This window comes from Triplophysa rosa, linkage group LG11 (assembly GCF_024868665.1).
Source record: "Triplophysa rosa linkage group LG11, Trosa_1v2, whole genome shotgun sequence".
NCBI lineage: Eukaryota > Metazoa > Chordata > Actinopteri > Cypriniformes > Nemacheilidae > Triplophysa > Triplophysa rosa.
The window spans coordinates 7,686,631-7,706,038 of NC_079900.1; the positions used below are offsets into that span (position 1 = coordinate 7,686,631).

At 38.1% G+C, this 19,408-nt stretch overlaps 2 protein-coding genes across 2 annotated transcripts; one reads left to right on the forward strand and one right to left on the reverse strand.

Moving 5' to 3' along the window:
• The first annotated feature begins 2,668 nt into the window (after positions 1-2,668).
• LOC130562009 (uncharacterized) lies at positions 2,669-11,539 on the forward strand. The gene is made up of 6 exons (XM_057346789.1): positions 2,669-2,925; positions 3,069-3,438; positions 6,627-7,603; positions 7,675-7,860; positions 9,213-9,305; positions 10,733-11,539. The coding sequence occupies exons 1-6, from the start codon at positions 2,788-2,790 to the stop codon at positions 11,054-11,056; spliced, it is 2,088 nt and encodes a 695-aa protein (XP_057202772.1). The 5' UTR covers positions 2,669-2,787; the 3' UTR covers positions 11,057-11,539.
• A 5,583-nt stretch (positions 11,540-17,122) lies between these two features.
• LOC130562064 (phospholipase A2 inhibitor NAI-like) lies at positions 17,123-18,365 on the reverse strand. The gene is made up of 4 exons (XM_057346868.1): positions 18,309-18,365; positions 18,045-18,117; positions 17,828-17,938; positions 17,123-17,469 (listed from the first exon to the last, which is right to left on the reverse strand). The coding sequence occupies exons 2-4, from the start codon at positions 18,094-18,096 to the stop codon at positions 17,339-17,341; spliced, it is 294 nt and encodes a 97-aa protein (XP_057202851.1). The 5' UTR covers positions 18,097-18,117; positions 18,309-18,365; the 3' UTR covers positions 17,123-17,338.
• Between the last annotated feature and the right edge of the window lie 1,043 nt (positions 18,366-19,408).

A 19,408-nucleotide genomic window follows, 5' to 3' on the forward strand; every position in this document is an offset into this window, starting at 1 on the left:
TTTCCACTCCGTGCTCACACGCCTGTTGGCTCTTCACTCGTTAGACTTCATCGTTCCCTTAATTACTCCACACCTGATTATGATCTCCTCGTTACGTTCTCTTTATAATTCCCTCTGTGTTTGTTGTCCAGTGTCTGTTCGTTGTAGATTTTGTCTGCCCAGACTGCCCCAGGGGTTGCTGCGGCTCTCCTGAAGAAGTTCCTCGTTTTGTGTTTTCTCACTGGAGAGATTCCACCTTAGTCAAAGTCAAGTCTTGCTTCTTGGTATTTATATTCACCTTCCTTGTTCTTTTGGTCTGCCTCTTTCAGCAGCTTGCTTTGGCGCTCCGGTCAGTGGTCACCACAGTTGGACATCTTCTCTGGGAGGGATTCCCTTGCAACCTCTCCAGGCACAGCATCTCCCTCAACCTGCCAGCACGGTCTCGAGTCGGGTGAGGTCGCCAGGCGCTTCCGCCCAACTCCCAGCACTGGCTATCTATCCTCGACTCACCGTGCTGATATCCATCATCTCAGGAGTGGACTGCTTGTGACCTGTTTTGATCATTGTTTTCATTTTGTTTGTGTCTAATAAAGACTGCTTTCTCCCGCATTTGGGTTCTCTGTGGTTCTGTCATGACAAAGCTTCGTAGCCACGCCCATAGCAACAAAACATGTCAGCCTAGCAACCATTTAGCAATACCTATGTCTCTGCATAGGAAAATCGTAGAGACACGGGGGTTGGTTTGTTACACTCATAGCTTAGAGCATCATCAATTGGCAGATGCTAAGCCACGCCCATAGCAACCAAACAGGTTAGCCTAGCAACCGTTTAGCAAAACCTATATCTCTGCATCAGAACATCGTGGAGACATGGGGGTTGCTTAGATTCATTCGTGGCTTAATGTGTTATCACCCTAGTGCCCAGTTCCGCGGTTTGCCAAGAAGCATCACTCACATTTTCTTCAGAAAATGTACCTATTTAGTTTGCTCTTGTTGTTTCCTGAGCTTTCTGTGGCTGCTGTGACAACTTTAACGGCAAAAATTCTTAATGAAATTCCACTTTTAATCATTATCAGTAACATTTTCTAACATAAAGCAAATACTAAACGGAACTGCGGAGCATCCATGAGGTAATCACTCAAGATAATGGAGCCCTCCATGGCGACGTGAAGAAAAAGGTGGATGTTTCTGTGTGAAATGACTGTGTTTGGGGGCGGGGCTAATGCACACAAAGTGATGGTCACATGATCATTGTTAAATCTGTGGCACACAAAAGCTGTGGATCAGTAGTGCACTGCAGATGAGGGACATGTGAAACACAATTGTATGAGCTGCTTCTGAAACACATACATACAAGACATACTGCTCACAGAGTTTAAAACAGGCGTGAAAGTTGTTTTCTTTTTTCTGTGTAAATTTAGAAAAAATGCAGAATCTCGATTCATCCTATTGTTTTCTATGTTTACCATTTGTGAAAATGCAAGTCGAAATTTTTATCGGATTTTTAATGATCTTGTGTGTCTTTCAAATGAGAGCGATGTTTCATGTTGTAGTGGAGGAACGGCCTCAAAACAGCGACTGACAGCACAGACTCCTGCATCACCCGTGGAAAGACATTCGGTTCACAGAGACGTTTAAAGACACATAAAAGAAAACACACAAAACAGAAACTTTTCACTTGCACCAGATGTAACATCAGCTTTCCTACCTTACAAGAGAGACGTCATTCAAATGTGCAAAGACAGAAGCTTCACTGTGAGGTGTGTTTTTCTCCTCTTCTTATCTGAAAGTTCACATGAAGATACACAGTAGTAAAAATCCTTTCCACTGCAGTGAATGTGGAATTTGTTTCAGCCTCAAACAAAGTATTTTTGCTCATCAAAAAATTCACGTGGGGCAAAACCTTAAGCGTGTCCTCACTGTGAATGGAGATTTTAAAATCAACCAAATTTGAAGCAACATGTGCTTGTACACAGCAATGAGAGACCGTATCAGTGCATTGAATGTGGAAAAACCTTTAAGCAGGCAGGTTATTTACAGAGACATCAAAGTGTACACACTGGTGAGAAACTCTATCAGTGTTCACACTGTGATAAACGTTTCTGTCATAAAGCTGTTTACACCTTACGCCACTGGAGTCACTGTTCAAAATGGCATCGTTCTTACACTTTCTCTATTCAAATCACATATTGGTGGGCGGACCTAGTGCAAATAGTCTCTGCCTTAATTTATTTATCTTTGACACTGTTTCAGTTTTTCTTTCGCTCACCCCCACTTCCCACGGCTATGCATCTGCAAGAAATTGTTTTCACATTTGAAATACGTCTCTGAGACGTCTGTTTTCAGATGTCATATCAAGACATCTAGAAGATGTATGTAAAATGATTATAATTTGGAATGTATGTAAAACTGCCATTTTGAAGATGTTTAACAGATGTTTTTTCAGATCTCCAGATCTTTCGCAGACATCTTACAGGCCTACCTGTTCTATCCGTCAAATTCAGATCAGAAATCTGTCTATTAGATAATTCGAGAATATTTACCATTCTACGTACTGCACGCTGCTCTGTTAATTTTTGTGCCGTATGAGAAATGTCCCAGACAGCACAGGTTCAACTGTAATCTGTTTTTCTCTCCAGTCCAGCAGGAGGCGCTCTACAGCTCTTTAGTCCGCCGATAAACCTACTGAAGAAGGAAGGGCAAGCCTCGAGCGCTGCGTGTTCACAACAGTTTTATTTTCTCTCTTTAGTGTTTTCATGAGTAAACAAAGTGTTGTCTGTGTGCATTGTTGTGTTTAAATGTCGATGGGATGACGTCACAGGCGAATGTGATGTGCTGTAAATCAGTAGGAACAGATCTGTCCATGCTGGATATTGATGATTTCATCACAGAAATCTTTCAGCTGAAGGCAAAGCTGAGGGCAAGAGGAGATGAACTCACAATAGAGGTTTGGACACATTCAACATAATTTACCTCAATTACTCTTTATAGCTCAAGTTACATAATAATTTTTTTTGGATGAAATATTGAATACTGTTTTTAATTGAATTGTCATATAGCTATATCTAAATATATATACTCTCTGAACAGAAACCCAGACACACACAGGACACGGAGTTCAGCCTCACTTTACTCTGTTATACTGACACAAACCCCACAGACGCTCAGGACACTGTGTGTGACAGCAGTCACTCCTTGAATCTGGATGAATCTACCGATCAAACCTCCACAGAGTGTCTGGATTCGGTCTGTAACGCTGGAGAACTAATGGAGATAAAAACAGAACCCAAAGTAAAAGAAGAACAGAATGATGAGGATGAGAGTCTTGGTGATTTTGTTCCTTCAGTCAAACAGGTGAACGGCAGGAACCTAGGGATTAAAACAGAACCCACATCAGAGAAGGAACCGATTGAAGAAAATGACAGTGGTGGTGATGATGATATTTATCTTATCCCTTCAGGTACGTTTCATTCTTTAATGTCGGGGTCAGTGGGGGATAAACAGTAATGTCATAGTTATTAGTATCCTGTCCCCCACCACTGTTGCTCTTAGACCAGTTTTTGGTGTCACTGTGAGCACATTCTATCTGCAACGCAGACATCACATCATCATTACACACTTTATTAATAAATTATACTATATACAAGTACAGTAGTGCTGGTGTTACACCGAATTCTGTGAAAATCAAACTATATGACAGCCTTACTGTAAGAAGCACTGTCATCACCCTAATCCTACCCCAATCCTAACCGTCACTTTAGCCCCTACTGCATTTACTTAATTCGATGGTCACAGAATTTGGTGTCGCACCGGTCCTTCCTAAATGTACGTACGCATGTTGCGTAGGCCCCTGCACCACCAGGTAGTCCACCCAAAAATTTTGTCATGAATTACTCATCCTCAAGTTGTTCCAAACCTGTATACATTTCTTTGTTCCGTTAAACACAAAGAAAGATATTTAGAAGAATATTAGCAATTGAGGTTTATGTGGCACCAAGACTAGCTAAGTAACTGATATGTTGTTGAAAATAAGTTAAATTGAGAACAAGTTAAACAACTGCTTATGTAATTTGACATTCATGTAATGGTTTATAAAATATTAAGTAGGGGTCACATCAGCACAATTTTTTATGTACAGTAGTACTCTTTTAAGACTGATAAAACACAAGTTGACTCTTCTGCAGTACCGCTTTGCCCTCTAGGGGTCAAGACGCACTGCGGAATTCAGTGGATTCCCTTCACAGAAGAAGACATTCAACATACGTTGTGAACCGCGCGCAGATAGGAAAACGCTCAGGGCCTGTTTACTCTTCTTGGTAGTAAGATGCGTTTTGGTCGATCGGATCACAAGTGGACGACGCTAAATAGAGGTGTAAACGGGATGTGAAGCTTGTCCGCTTTCGACCACGGCAAGAGGTAGTTGAACAGAGACTCGTGATTTTCGATCGCGGAGACAAATTTCTGTCGGCATCAGACCTTAGGAACATTAATTAAAGGTACATATCACACAAAACAGCAGGTGTTAAAGCATTTAACCAGTTGAATGTAACTGGACAGTCTGCAAAATGTTGTGTGTTCCAATTTTGAAGGGGCAATGTTAAAGTGCTCGTCAGATAGTGTTTTTAAGCTTTCTTATATTGTATTGGAGTCACTAACAACATGTTTAAATGCATCCAAGGTCAAAAAATTACATTACATTATAGTTTGTCAATTCAAATCTTTCCACAAACTTTATTATCCTTTATCCAAGTAATAAAAACGACGACAGACACTCTACATTAATCGACACGTTTTTTTACACTTATGTAAGTGAACTGGGGGTTATTCCAGAAAGCTGGTTATGTGACATGCCCGGGTAAGTTTAAGGGTTAGTTTGCTGATAACACCAACTTTCAGTTCCAAAAGTGTAGATAACTTTCAGGGTATGCAAGTAACCATAGCAACTTGCTCTCTGAACAGAGCAGGTTATGTTCCAGGGTTAGTTCATTTTAAGGAAATGTTACTAAGCTTTAGGGGTTGTCTGCGCATGTGTGCGCTTTTGATGAGCGTCAAGTGGGCGTGAAAACACAGATTACATATAATATATTATAATTTTACAGCAATATTACAATTACGTTTCCAATCTCACCCATCGCAATTCAGCATTCACAACTAATTTTATTATTAACGTTATTATTTAACCTTTTAAAATGAAATAATCTTTAAATAAAACAATGTAAGCTGTTATTGTTAAACTACGTATGTATATTAAATACTGTATATACTTTGAATTAGGTTGATTAAAACATCTCCAAATATCACTGGATAGATATACACATCTTACCATTTCCAACAGTTAAAGGATGTTAATAGTGAAGTATTTTAACTCCCGAGCAATTGCACATCATTACTCTTTTCCACTTATTAGGCAACATTTGATGCATTGGGTTAGAGAGCCAGATTTTTTTCCAAAATTATGACCAATGTAGTAGTTTCTAGAATTAAAAGAGTCTCCATTAATATGACTACATCAGCAACTGTTGCAAATAAAGCTGATACAAAGCAAAGTCAGTTTTCAGAAAACCAAATAAAGGTAGATTTTTTTAAGGAACATACAGAGAAGGAACAAAAAAGAGGTTTAATACTGCCTTCAAAATTACCAATGTGATACATATACACAACACAATTTTGGTAAATACCATGGTAGACAAGTTAAAATAACAGGTACAAACATCTCAACAAATCTATGGTTTATGTAACTAAAGATAGCCATGATAAGTATATATTTTAAATATTATAGTATAAAAATAGTGCAAATATTTATATACTTAATTAAATAATTAATTTATAGCGTTAACACATAGCTTAAATAACTACATTTTATGATTTGTATCCTCTGATTTATAACGTTGTTTTATAGTCAAAAACTTTAAGCCGGCCGTTTCCATGGTGACTCGTGAAATCTGTGATCCATTGACAGTGTCTTCATGTTGTTTCCGTGAGAGAGCGTTAACTCTGGGTATCTTTCGGGAGGCTAATTGAACTAACTCTTATCAGGTGTTTTGGAACCGACATGATCAGGGTATGCAGGTTTTGGGTTAATCAACCGAAAGTTCAAAGGTTAAGCTGGTGGTAAATTAACCCTGCTTTCTGGAATACCCCCCTGGACGGACAGCTAAACAGTAAACAATAATGGTATATGCGTTAGCAGAATAGGTGGGTAATATGCAAATTTTACTTTCTGACGACTGAAATATACAGGCCTGAGATTCGAAAATAAAACGACTCGTTTGAGCGGTTGAAAGACGACTCTTTATTTTAGAAGACAGTATCTTTATTTATCATGGACTGTTTTGCAAATCAATGACATTAAAGGATAGCTATGTTACACACTGCATTAAAGATGATTTTTGAAAATCCATGTACCCTGGTTTTCAAGTAACAGAGACATCCTGGATAAAGCTTTATCACCTGTAGTGGAACAGTCACAAGATTATAGCTCATACAAAAGATGGTTCTTAGTCTCATGGTATAATGAGCATGTAAGGTCCTATGAGCTTTGTGGCAGAGTCTGAGTTGAGTCCGAGGCAAACTTTTTGTCACATTAAAACTAGCTAAATACATGAGAACACAATGTAAAACTGACATGCTTTGCATTTTGTTTTACAGAGTCGAGCAATATGGACCAAGGACTAATAATCAGAGTTATTATTAATGATGGAGATATACGAAAAATAACCTTACAGGAGAGGCCTGCCTCAGTAGAATCTTTTACGATGTCACTTAAAGAAAAACTTCAACTGACATACGACTTCACATTGCAATTTGAAGATCCTGACTTCAATAACGCACTCTGTAATCTCACTGATATGGGGGATCTTCCTAACAAAGCAACACTGAAAATTATTCCATGGGTTCTTTTGGTTGCTTCCGACACAAGTCCCTGCACAACTGATATCGAAATGTTGTCATCTGGCAGTTTTGAGTCATCCAGTAAAAACCAGTGGCCCAAGTTTTTTGAAATTCCTGATTTTTCCTTTGACGTCAACCAGAGACTGCTACAGGGAGACCTACTGTATACAAGGAATGGCACTTATCACCTCACTGTCTCTAAGGACATGAAGCATGAAATACTGCACAAGTTAGCGGAGTGCATATACTCATTTAAAGCATACCCTACTGATGAAGATTTTGCTGAAGTTGCCAAAGCCCTTATCAACAAGCATCCCTGTCTTCGAGAGAAAGGGTCATATACAGGGTACTATGGGTGGAAAAACAGTCTCAAGTTCAAAATGGGCAACTACCGGTCAAAACTTCGTAAAGCTGGATGTCTAGATGTGATGGTTAATGGGGGAAGAAAGAGCAAGTTTTCTCCTGAAGGACAACCTCCCAAACTGAACATAAAAAAACCACGAAGAGATGAAACAAACTACCTCCCCAATTTTCCTTTGGGAAAGGATGAAATAAGTCTTGAAAGAGACCGAGAACTACTTTCTGAAGAAATTAGAAAAAGAACACCAAACACGACCCTAGTCTCTCAAAAGATGGACCAAACCTTTCCTTTACGAAGGAAAGAAATAGTGGAAATGGAGCTACCAGTCAAAACTACGTTGAAACGTTGGCCAGCACTCTTTACAGAGCGTGAGGTAAGAATTTGCGTTTTACTGGAATTTGTTGTTTCAATTTGCATTGTTGCTTAAATTATTTTGTGTTGTAGGTGTTCGTAGAATTCACCAGGATTACCTGCAAGAACCTTCAGACAGTATTCTTTGGTGAACTTGACAGACACACACCCTCTCTGATAAAGATTTTCAAGTCTAAAACAGGAACCATAGGTCGGACCGTAGCAGATATACTGGAGCAACATGAACCAAGGAGAAACATCAGTGAGACATTATGCAAGGTTTGTTTGCCTTGTCTTATTGCAAAGTAACAAATCTGCTGTCTTAAACTTAGTAATTGAAATGCATTAAAGGGATACTTCGGGCAAGAAACCAAATTTCCCCATGTTTACTCACCCTCAAGGCATCCTCAATGAATATGACTTTCTTCTTTCAGAATAATGCAGTCGGAGTTATAATACCACGCAACCTTTTTCTTCCAAGCGGTAGAATGGGAATGAATGGGGGGCAATTTTTGGTAACGCATCGATTCGCTTCAGAAGACCTTTGTTTAGACAACAGAGCCGTGTCGAGCAGTTCTATGATCGATGGATGCAGTTTTTGGAGCTTCAAAAAATGAAGCCCCCCATTCACTCCCATTCTACCTCTTGGAAGAAAAAGGATAAGTGGTATTATAACTCTGACTGCATTATTCTATTGCATGGGGAAAGATTGTTTCTTGTCTGAAGTGTCCCTTCAAATATTTTCTTTGTTTCATAACAGTAGTCTGAAAATGTGTGTGGACTTGGTTTAAGGGGTATCTCATTTCATATAGGGATGCACCGAATGTTCGGCAACCAAACATATTATTCGGCCTAAAAAATAGCAAAAAAGTCTGAAAAAAATGACGTGTGGTATGATCAAGCAGCAACGCCAGCGCAGAGTGGGAGCGAAAGAGAGAAAAAGAGAGAGAGATGTGATTGCTTTATTAATGCCACAAACATGTCGGCAATGTGTGGAGCATTTCAAAGTGTCAGTGAAAGACACAGCACGGAACTTGCTGTGCCGGAGTAAATTTCTGAATGAAAGCACCTTTACCGGTCGGTAACTTGTGTAGTTGTGACTGGACCGGGCAGTCTGACAGTAGCCCCCGCCGCTCGCGGCATCCTTTGACATCATACAGTGGTCGCGTGCACTAAACAACTTGTCAAAGTATGTTCTGTTAAATAATTTTGCACTGTCGCCTATAATAATCCAACAGTTTTTGTTTATTCATATTTTTAGTTTATAATGTTGAATGACACTTTTTAATGAAGTGTTTTGTTGTAGGGGTACAGAGTACAGAACATTCTTTCAGCAGTCAGTTATAGGCCTAATATATGCTATTCAAGAAAGGAGAGGGCTCAGGTTTTTTTTATTTAGCCTACTTGTTTTGCCCAATTTTACTTTGTTATACTGTATTATATTGAAAAGCAAGACAAAAAAGGAACATTTAACCATTCAGTTTATGAAGTATTGAAAAAATTGGCAAAATAAATAGAATAAATACAAAAAGCCATGTTCGGTATTCGGCCAAGTGTTTCATTTTTATTCGGCTTCTGCCAAGAATTTTCATTTCGGTGAATCCCTAATTTCATATGCATCCTTGTTTCAGGAATCTCTGGTTACTCTTCAACGAACTGCAGTTCTTCGTTGCATCCCTGTTCTTCTTGGAGACAACCCCTCAGAATTTTTCAAACACTACGTTGTAAGTATGAGAAATGATGAATATTGTGTTTTCTTTTTTATGCTGTTATCTGTGTTGCAGTGTTTGTTGTTTTTTAGAATCTGGAAAATGCTGATAATTAAAAACAAATAGAATAAATTATTAATATATAAAGGAGTTTCATATAACATAGATGTACACACATAACTGCAGTTTCAGAAATAACAATGTTTATGTACAGTTTATTCCTAATACTCTGTGATCTTACCTGCGTTATCAACAATAACTGTTTGTATGATGCAATGTGTCAGATCAAACAAGAGACTTGTGAAAAACTTTAAAAGGCGGTTGTTGATTGTCCAGGTAACATCATTATGTAACCTTTTTGAACTAGGTTATTTTTGTTAATTCAGTTTGTCTTGTGGATCATATGTAAACATGTTATAGGGCTGTAGCTATCGATTATTTTAGTAATCGAGTATTCTACCAATTATTCCATCGATTAATCGAGTATTCCGATAATAAGTACTTTTTCTTTATTAAAGAGCAATACTAAATATACAAGAGAAAATAAGACGGGTCTCTTAAAATGAACAACTAATTTGTTTCCTTTTTAGAAAAAGTAACAATTTTATTGCCGATGTTAATAACAATTTTATTAATATCTGTGAAAACTGAACCCATTTAGTACATTCCATTGCCATATTACATTCAAAATGCGATATAATACAAATATATAAATAAGAAACATACATAAAAATAGAAAGAACTATTTCAAACGTAAACAACTAACTTCAGCTTATGCATGATGCTTGCATGCTCAAATTAGTTTTGTTCTGAAATGGTCTGAAATAGACTCTCAGAGCAACTCTGGAGATGAAGTTCTGCTTTCAGCCTTTGCACATAACACGTACTGTTAACATTAAGGGACGTGCGCTAGTCAGACAGGATAAACTTTGCCGGCTGAAGTCTTAGAAGTTCGGTATAGAGATAAGGAACGTACCAAGCACAATGTTCTCCCACCATTCTCACACAGCACGCGTACACACACAGTGTTTGTCGCAGTCTCGCCGTTGTCAGAGCAAAAATGAAACCTCTGCTCTCGGTATATTTTTCTTTAATTTATTCTGCAGGGTTTTCTGTGTTTACATAACATGTCCAGAGTTTAGCGGGCTGTGCGTCAGTAATAATTGTCCGTGGGGAAAATGCAGTGCTCCATGTGTACTGTAGTTCAATGGATTAAACGAAGCTTGGTTTTTTGTATTTGAATTATTCGAGTTACTCAAGGAATCGTTCCAGCCCTAATATGTTGTGTTAAATAGCTTGTTAATGGCAATCCTAAATGTAAAACCAACTGCATTTGCTATATCTCTTGTTCATCTTTAATTGTCAGTATTTTCTTGATTCTGAAAGGTGTATGTAAACGTTGTATGTTTTTCTTAATTTTATTCTTCTGAATCTCTTTTCAGGCATCAGATGATAACAGCTTCCTTGAGCACATTCCTGTTGGCATTCTGACAGTCATCAGTGAAGAATCTCCTCACTCTTCTTTGCTGATCCATACAGATCCCGTGTCCACAGCTGTCGTCATAGAGGGAGATATTGTAATGGATCAGATCAAAGATATGCCTCTTGCCATTTGTCTGTTGTTTGGACTGACATATGCACTCAACCTTGATTACCCAAAGGGCATGAAGAACACATTTTACTTCATCCAGCAAGTTCTGCTTGATTTGGGAGCAAAAATACTGAAACCAAAACTTCAAACTCTGAAGAACCAGTTATTTAACTGAATCAAGACATCTCAAATTTAATGGTTGAGATGATTTGACCCACATTTCAAATGACCATGACTGAAACAAAAAAAAACATGAAAATTATTTTCTATGTTTTGAGTCTTCTGTTCATGATTCAGTGATTTGTATAACAGCATGACACATTTCAGTTGTATTGAATATTTTCATTGCCTGATATAAGCAGTTAATGGAAGCTAGGGTTGTGTTTAAAAACATTATCTCTGTTTAGAGAGTTTATGTTAGTTTGTCTAGACCTGAGGTCTATATACCTTTATTACTGTGAACATTTTAATACTGTACTTGTATGTTCAGTTTCATGTTTTTTCAGCTGTTTTTTGTTTTTTTCCTGTGACAACAAGTGAAGCTTATCAATACGAGTAGTTACGTTTTTTTATACTCTTTATGCTGTACTTAAATCATGTTATTCTTCTCAGATGTACAGTGTGCATATTTTCTACTCAAGAAATATAATTCATTTAATATTAGAAATCGATTACTGCATCAGTTTTTTGAACATTTTGGGAAAAAAATGTTTTGAAACTTTATGAATTGAGAGTATTTATTAAATTTATGTCATATACATTTTCATTTTGAAAATAACTTGAATATGAAAATGTATATGACATAAATTTAATAAATACAGTAATCTTTAATGTTAACAATTACAACCTTTTTGTGAATTGTTAAAGGTGTCATGAATTATGACATCAATTTTATCCCAAGCTTTTGTTATATAAGAGGTAATCGTATTTAAGCGAACATCCTGTTAAGTGTCAGAACTGAAAACGCCCTTGTTACTGAAATGACAACTTTTATTGACGCCAGGTCCTGGAATGCACCGTCATTGATAGGTTGAACACCGCCTCCACAGAAGAATATCAACAGCTGAATCCGAAATGGAATACTCAATAGCTGCGTCCGAAACCGCCTACTTCCATACTATATAGTAGGCGAAAATGAGTACGAGTCGTGAATAGTATGTCCAAAACCTCAGTATGCAAAAAACAGTAGGCGAGAAATACCCGGATGGTCTACTACTTCCGCCGAGATTCGTGAGTGTGGATCGGATGGACACTTTTCCATCCCATGATGCCACGGGAGCTGAGCAACGGTCAAATTTCAAAAGTAAATCAAATAAATATAGCGGAAAACTTTAAGGTGGACGTCAGTTTTTAATGTAAGTGCCAATAAGTGAATTTCTCGTGACTAAATTATGTTTTTTTTATAAACGCTCACGTATAGGTTGTTGTTAAAAAGTCAGGTCAAAAAGCGTATGGGTCACATAACCATAAAACATGGTGGACGCAGTATGTCCGAAATGTATTCATACTACACCCACTCTTACTATATAGAACGTACTGTTTTGACGGCCGATAGGCACTTATTTAAATTTAGTATGTGCTGTCACAGTATGCGATTTCTGAGGCAGCGAATGAGTAGGTACTCAATTTCAGTAAGTTCTAACTTAACGAGTGCTAAATGGGTACGTACTGTTTTGCCTGAATGGGTGTAGTTTTTGCCACCTACTGGACATAACTATGTAAAGTGCACTGAAATCGTTGAAAAATCCCCACAACACTAACACAGACTAACAGCCGGTCTTGTCACAATTTATATTTTTAATATCTAATAAACTAGTTTCTTGCATTTAAACAAGTTTTTTGGAACAAACATTATTATCACGAAGTGTCAATCATCCAGTTGTTTTTAGAGAAAATAGTAAATACTACATTGGTAAATAATGCTAGAATTATTCTGTTGGACGTACAGCCGTTGCCAAAAGTTTTGAGAATGACACAAATATTCATTTTCACAAAGTCTCCTGCCTCAGTTTTTATTATGGCGAATTGCATATACTCCAGAATGTTATAAAGAGTGTTCAGATGAATTTAATTTTATTGTGAAGTATCTCTTTGCCATGAAAATGAACTTAGTCCAAAAAAACATGTACATTCCATTTCAACCCTGCCACAAAAAACCCAGCTGACATCATGTCAGTGATTCTCTGGTTAACAAAGGTCAGAGTGTTGACAAGGACAAGGCTGGAGATCTCTCTGTAATGCTGATTGAATTAGAATAACAGACTGGAAGCTTTAAAAGGAGGGTGGTGCTGGAAATCAATGTTCTTCCTCTGTTAACCATGCTTACCTGCAAGGAAACACGTGCAGTCATCATTGCTTTGCACAAAAAGGGATTCACAGGCAAGGCTATTGCTGCTAGTAAGATTGCACCTACATCAACCATTTATCGGCTCATCAGAAACTTCAAGGAGAAGGTTCAATTGTTGTCAAGAAGGCTTCAGGGCGCCCAAAAAAGTCCAGCAAGCGCCAGGATCGTCTTCTACAGTTGATTCAGCTGCGAGATCGGGGCACCACCAGTGCAGAGCTTGCTCAGGAATGGCAGCAGGCAGGTGTGAGTGCATCTGCACGCACAGTGAGGCCAAGACTTTTTGAGGATGGCCTGGTGTCAAGAAGGGCAGCAAAGAAGCCACTTCTCTCTAGGAAAAACATCAAGGACAGACTGATACTCTGCAAAAGGTACAGGGATTGGACTGCTGAGGACTGGGATATAGTCATTTTCTCTGATGAATCCCCTTTCCGATTGTTTGGGGCATCGCTACAATCAGTCCTGTGTCATGCCAACAGTAAAGCATCCTGAGACCATTCATGTGTGGGGTTGCTTCTCAGCCAAGGGAGTGGGCTCACTCACAATTTGCCTAAGAACACAGCCATGAACAAAGAATGGTACAAAAACATCCTCAGAGAGCAACTTCTCCCAACCATCCAAGAACAGTTTGGTGATGAACAATGCCTTTTCCAGCATGATGGAGCACCTTGTCATAAGGCAAAAGTAATAACTAAGTGGCTCGGGGACCAAAAAATCAACATTTTGAGTCCATGGCCAGGAAACTCCCCAGACCTTAATCCCATTGAGAACTTGTGGTCAATCCTCAAGCAAATCAAAAATCTACAAATTCTGGCAAACTCCAAGCATTGATTATGCAAGAATGGGCTGCCAGTGAGGATGTGGCCCAGAAGTTGATAGACAGCATGCCTGGGCAAATTGCAGAGGTCTTGAAAAAGAAGGGTCAACACTGCAAATATTGAGTCTTTGCGTAAACTTAATGTAATTGTCAATAAAAGCATTTCACACTTATGAAATGCTTGTAATTATACTTCAGTATACCATAGTAACATCTGACAAAAACATAAAAATCACTGATGTAGTAGACTTAGTGAAAATTCATATTTGTGTCTTTCTCAAAACGTTTGGCCACAACTGTACACTACTGTTCAAAAGTCATTTCTGTTCACCAAGCCTGCATTGATTTGATCTAAAATACAGTAAAAGAAGCCTGTTCTTTTATGTAAGCCTGTTTTTAATAAAGAGAAGGGCTTGACATGGAGGACTGCCTGATGGGAGATCGGGCCAGTTGAGAGAACTGTCACTTGCCCGATCGGGCCAGTGCTGTATCGTCATGGAAATTTATAATTTGTACGTTTTTAAGACTTCCCTATTTAAATATTCCCAAGAAGATGCAAAAGAGGACTGGATTTGGTTCTCACGTGCTGTTTAATATAGAGGGTATGCACGTGTCGTCACTTTCCCACGTGAACACGCCGGAACGCGCCTGCTTGAGTGGTAAAACACTGGGCAAAATGAATGGTTACAATATCAGGAAATGCAATTCTGTGCAACATTTGAGTGTCTAAGAACACCTGATTCCTTTGTAAGTCATAAGGTAGTCGTAAGGATCACTGTCGAGTCCAGCTGCTTGTAGTTTCAGCAAATAATTGCGTGTTTTAGTCCCGGTTTTTGTTCCTCCTATTGAATGCAGCCATTTTGTCTTAGTTTTACCACTCAAGGGAGCGTGTCCCGGCGTGTTCACGTGGGAAAGTGATGTCAATGCATACCCTCTATTGTAACGCGGCATGATTTCAGCCTTTGAGCTAAAGGTCTGAGGCTATTGGCCCCGCCCGGTTCGCTGGAAGCCCTAGCGCCAGTGTTACCAGGGTCGCGGTTTTCCCGCACAATTGGGCTATTTTGAAAATGCAGTTTTGGGAAAAATGATGGAGCCACGGGTTCTACCAGAAAGTCTCGGGAGGCAAGCAAACTTGATAATGAACATTTATTAGACAACTGATCAGCGACAAGGTGCGAATATGGTAAAATATATAGTTCTTTGGCGTAGGCCCCGTCCATAGCTCGCATCCAGAGGGTCAAGAATTCCTGCACTTCCTGCCTGATGATGAAGGCAGGGGCGCAGCCAACCCCCCTGGGGTTAATGGACAGGGACCATCCTGGTGGTGGTGGGGAGGATGGGGGCGAATATCGGCTGCTTCAACTGCGAACGCAAACAAAGGGTAAGTGGCGATCTTTTATAATCCAAGTGTTAGGTGATGATTGGTTAGGTGATGATTGGTTAGGTCTATACGTAGTAAGTGACGTAAGATTGAGTCTTCCCGGCAGAACTAGTTTTTAATTTTGGGCTACTTTCCTAATGTACTGCGGCCGCCAGACGCTCGTTCCCCACACTTTTGAGAATGGGTCCGGTCCTGGATTTGCCAGGTATTCATCCGAGTATGAATACACATTGAGAATCTAATCAATTAACATCTGACAGGCAGGCTACAGTACAGGGAGGGACGCGGGAGCTCAGCTCAACCAAAGAGGAAAGTATAGCGGTGGTATTAGACAATGCATCCGAATTATGTTTTTATCAATATGTTTCATAAGGTGCATGTCACGTTGCACAATGAAAGAAATCGCGCAGTTGATTCTTCCGGCTGCCAAATATCACGTTTGAGCAGCGCTATACGCAGTCTAGAACAACTAAAACATTGAGGTGCTTTTACACATTATACATATGCAATAAATTTAACCATGCTTATTTCTTAAGCAAGTTTTTGCATGTCTTACGAAGAGAAAACACGTTTCTCGTCCATTTCTGTGTGTGGCCTTGAGCACGCATGGGATCTTTTTTACTCCACCCAAAAATGAATATTCTGTTATGAATTACTCACCCTCTAGTTGTTCCAAACCTGTATAAATTTCTTTTTTCGGTTGAACACAAAGATATTTAGTAGAATGTTAGCAACTGAAAATTCTTTGGCATCATTGACTACCATAGCAGGACAAAATATAATGGTAGTCAAAAGTGACCCAGAATTGTTTGCTTTCCTAAATCTCCCAAAATCTGTTCAACTGAGTTCAACAGAACAAAAAATATATACAATACCTAGAAAACCATGCAGATAAGTAAATATAGCAATAAATATAACCCTTACCCTAATCTTAGTATTTTTGTATTTTGTGGATCATAAACAATACCTGCTGTCAAAGGGTAAAAATTATCCAAATTATTAAGTAATTTCTTGTATAATATATTAGGTAAAATTTACCTATTTAATTTAGTTTGTTATTGTTTATAAATTTAGGTGCTCTTTACTCAAAAATATGGGGTAGAATATACTCCATTAAAGTGAGTGCAAATTGTTATCTCGACTTTATTGAGTAGATTCTATAGGTTGTTTTTTACATTGTGGCCGGACCGTACTGGCGTGGACATTCGTCATAAACCTTAGCTTATATTACACATGTGGCTTTATGGATTCTTTTGTAAAATGGTTCATTTTCACCTCATTGGTCATGTTTGTCGTATTCATTCAACAAAACAACAGTTTGGCGCGTTTATTTGTTTATTACGTTCAATGGAGTTTTTAATATATTTAAAAGGAAAAACATTCATTTAATCGGTTTATTCTCCAGAAGTAGGAAATAACTGTCAACAAGAACTAACACAAGCACTTCTTAAGAATACACTTTAAGTTATACTGTATTTATTGTATACTCCAAGAAAAGTCTACATGTATTTGGTTCATACTTGTACTCAATCTTTTGATGAGGAGTCTTTTTTCATAAAGTAAAAACTGCAACAAGTAATTTACTAGACTCCAGCTCTTCCTGTGACGTTTGGATATGGGGCAGAGAGAATGGATAGTTGGATTTATTCCATTACGAGGACAACACGATTGAAATGTGCAGAATTACAACAGAGACAACTTTGTTTATTTTGCGTTGCATTTATTGGAAGATTTAGGTTAAACAGTATGAAGTGTTTAAAGGAGAAAAGAAAGAACACATGTATCTATTCATGTAAAGGTGTGCCTTAATGAAATAAAAGACCCCATAGATAAATGAATGTAGCATTTATATAGCACTTTTCCACTGTACACCCAAAGTGCTTTATTGTCGTTGCTGAGATTGCTGCCATGCCCCTCACGGAGACTTGGTATCTGGTTCGACAGGTGCATTGCACAGGTCTGCCGTACAGCATCCGTTAATATCAGGGTTGGACCAAGGCAGATTCTCACACTGTGACATGGTGATGCACCCCAACAAGGGAGGAACTAGAGGAACAGGAGAGAACATAAATCAAACTGTGCCTTTATCATTCTTGACTTGTGTTTACACCTACATGATTTAAAAATGATCCTATACTGCATGTGCAAGAAGCAATAAAACAGTGGTTCATGTCTTTGGTTACATCTATAGTTCTCGTGATATGTGAGTTTACATGTCATATATGCTTAGAGCATCCAAGTACATATATGATAAATGTTTTCTTAGTCAAACCAAAATAAAAGTAAGTTGTGAGTATGTTTACTAACTCTTCGAAGTTACCTGAACGACAGCTATATGTGTGTGCTTTTTTAAAAGTATAATTCATTGTAGATACACATGATACCCAGTGATGGATAAACTCACAAGGAATGGTGTCGGATGTAAAGGAGACACAGGCATCTTTGTCAGGATCACACGTCTGTTCGGTCACTTCACATTTCCAACCCAAACACTTGTAACATTTCAAAGCAGATCCTGGAGCACAATAAATCATTGTAAACATAAGAAACATAACGATGGTTGTGTTAATACACTTGAGTTCTTGTATGTAAAACTAAAACATCAGCAGCTTCAGACTCACCATCAGTCAACACCAGTGCGAGAACCAGTGCCAGTAGAAGAACCTTCATCATTCTGTTGATTTGAGATGAAACCTGTCAAGACAATGTCTTGGTTAAACTTTAGCCTAAACAGAAAAAAAATTCAAAAAGAAAATAGCCCTCATCTTGAGAAGAATAAGAACATTTCTGCATTGTTATATAATATGAATTCATTGAATCAATCCCCCCCAGCAGTCTTATTATTACAATTCAAAGTAAATCAAAAGAGATGAAACATACAGTACCTCTACAGTGATGTAAAGCTGAGATGAGCGTTTACACACAGCTGTGTCTGACCCTTATATATCGTGACTTCCAGGATCTCAGTGTTCTTGTATTAATATTTGGAAACCTGAAACAAAGTAAGTATTTGTCCCTTATTTGCCACTGGCATTGTTTACTTATGATGAGTGTATTTTTATTGGTTTACTTTACTTTCTCTCAGCTGGTGCCATTTTAATGTCCTTTTAAATAAGCTATTTTAAAGTTTAGTGGAATAAAGATCATTCGGATAAGTGTTAATGTATGAAGTGCGTTTTAGCAGCCAGTAATTCATTTTGATATAAAATACAGACCCTCAGAGAGTTTACACCAGTTTATTTGTTTATATTTAACACATAGGACATAGCCATGCTTCTTTGAGTGAATTCAATTCAAATGTTCTTGTATTAAACTGCATAATTATTTTAGGTTAATCTTTTTTATTATAGTTAAATAGAAAAACAAAGGAAATTTCTTTGTACATTGGGTTTTTCAATTATTTTATTAACTGTATGTTACTTGTTTCATGTTGATTTCGTGTTGCTTTAGTTGGTGGAATCATCTGATCTACCAGCCTGATAAGCTAAGACCACCTTAAACAGTTTAAAAAGTGGCCAAAAACCATCTAAAACCAGCCTTCTGCAATAGCCAAAACAAGTAAAACCAGTCAGCTGTTGTTTTCAGAAAGGGCTGAAAGTCCTAATGTTGCTGCTTAAACAATGCACTAACATGATTAAACATGACATCAATTTTGCATTTTGGACCACATCTGTAATGTGTGCTGTATTACGTCCAAACTTTTAGGAAACTTTTCAAGATGTAAGCTATTGGTCAGTTGTATTAGACATGAAGGGACTGTGACCACAAACACAGGATTAACACTTAAATGCAGACCCGACGCATCATCTATTACCCTCTCCCTCATTCATTTTGTTTTACGATAAGCAGCTCCTACACTGTAAAACATACAACTTACTCATATTTTAAGATGCAAAACTTGATATAACATAAAAAATGGTTAGTGAATTTTTAGGTTTTAAAGCTTTTAAAGCTTGAGAGATGTAACCGCTCCAAGTTTGTTAGT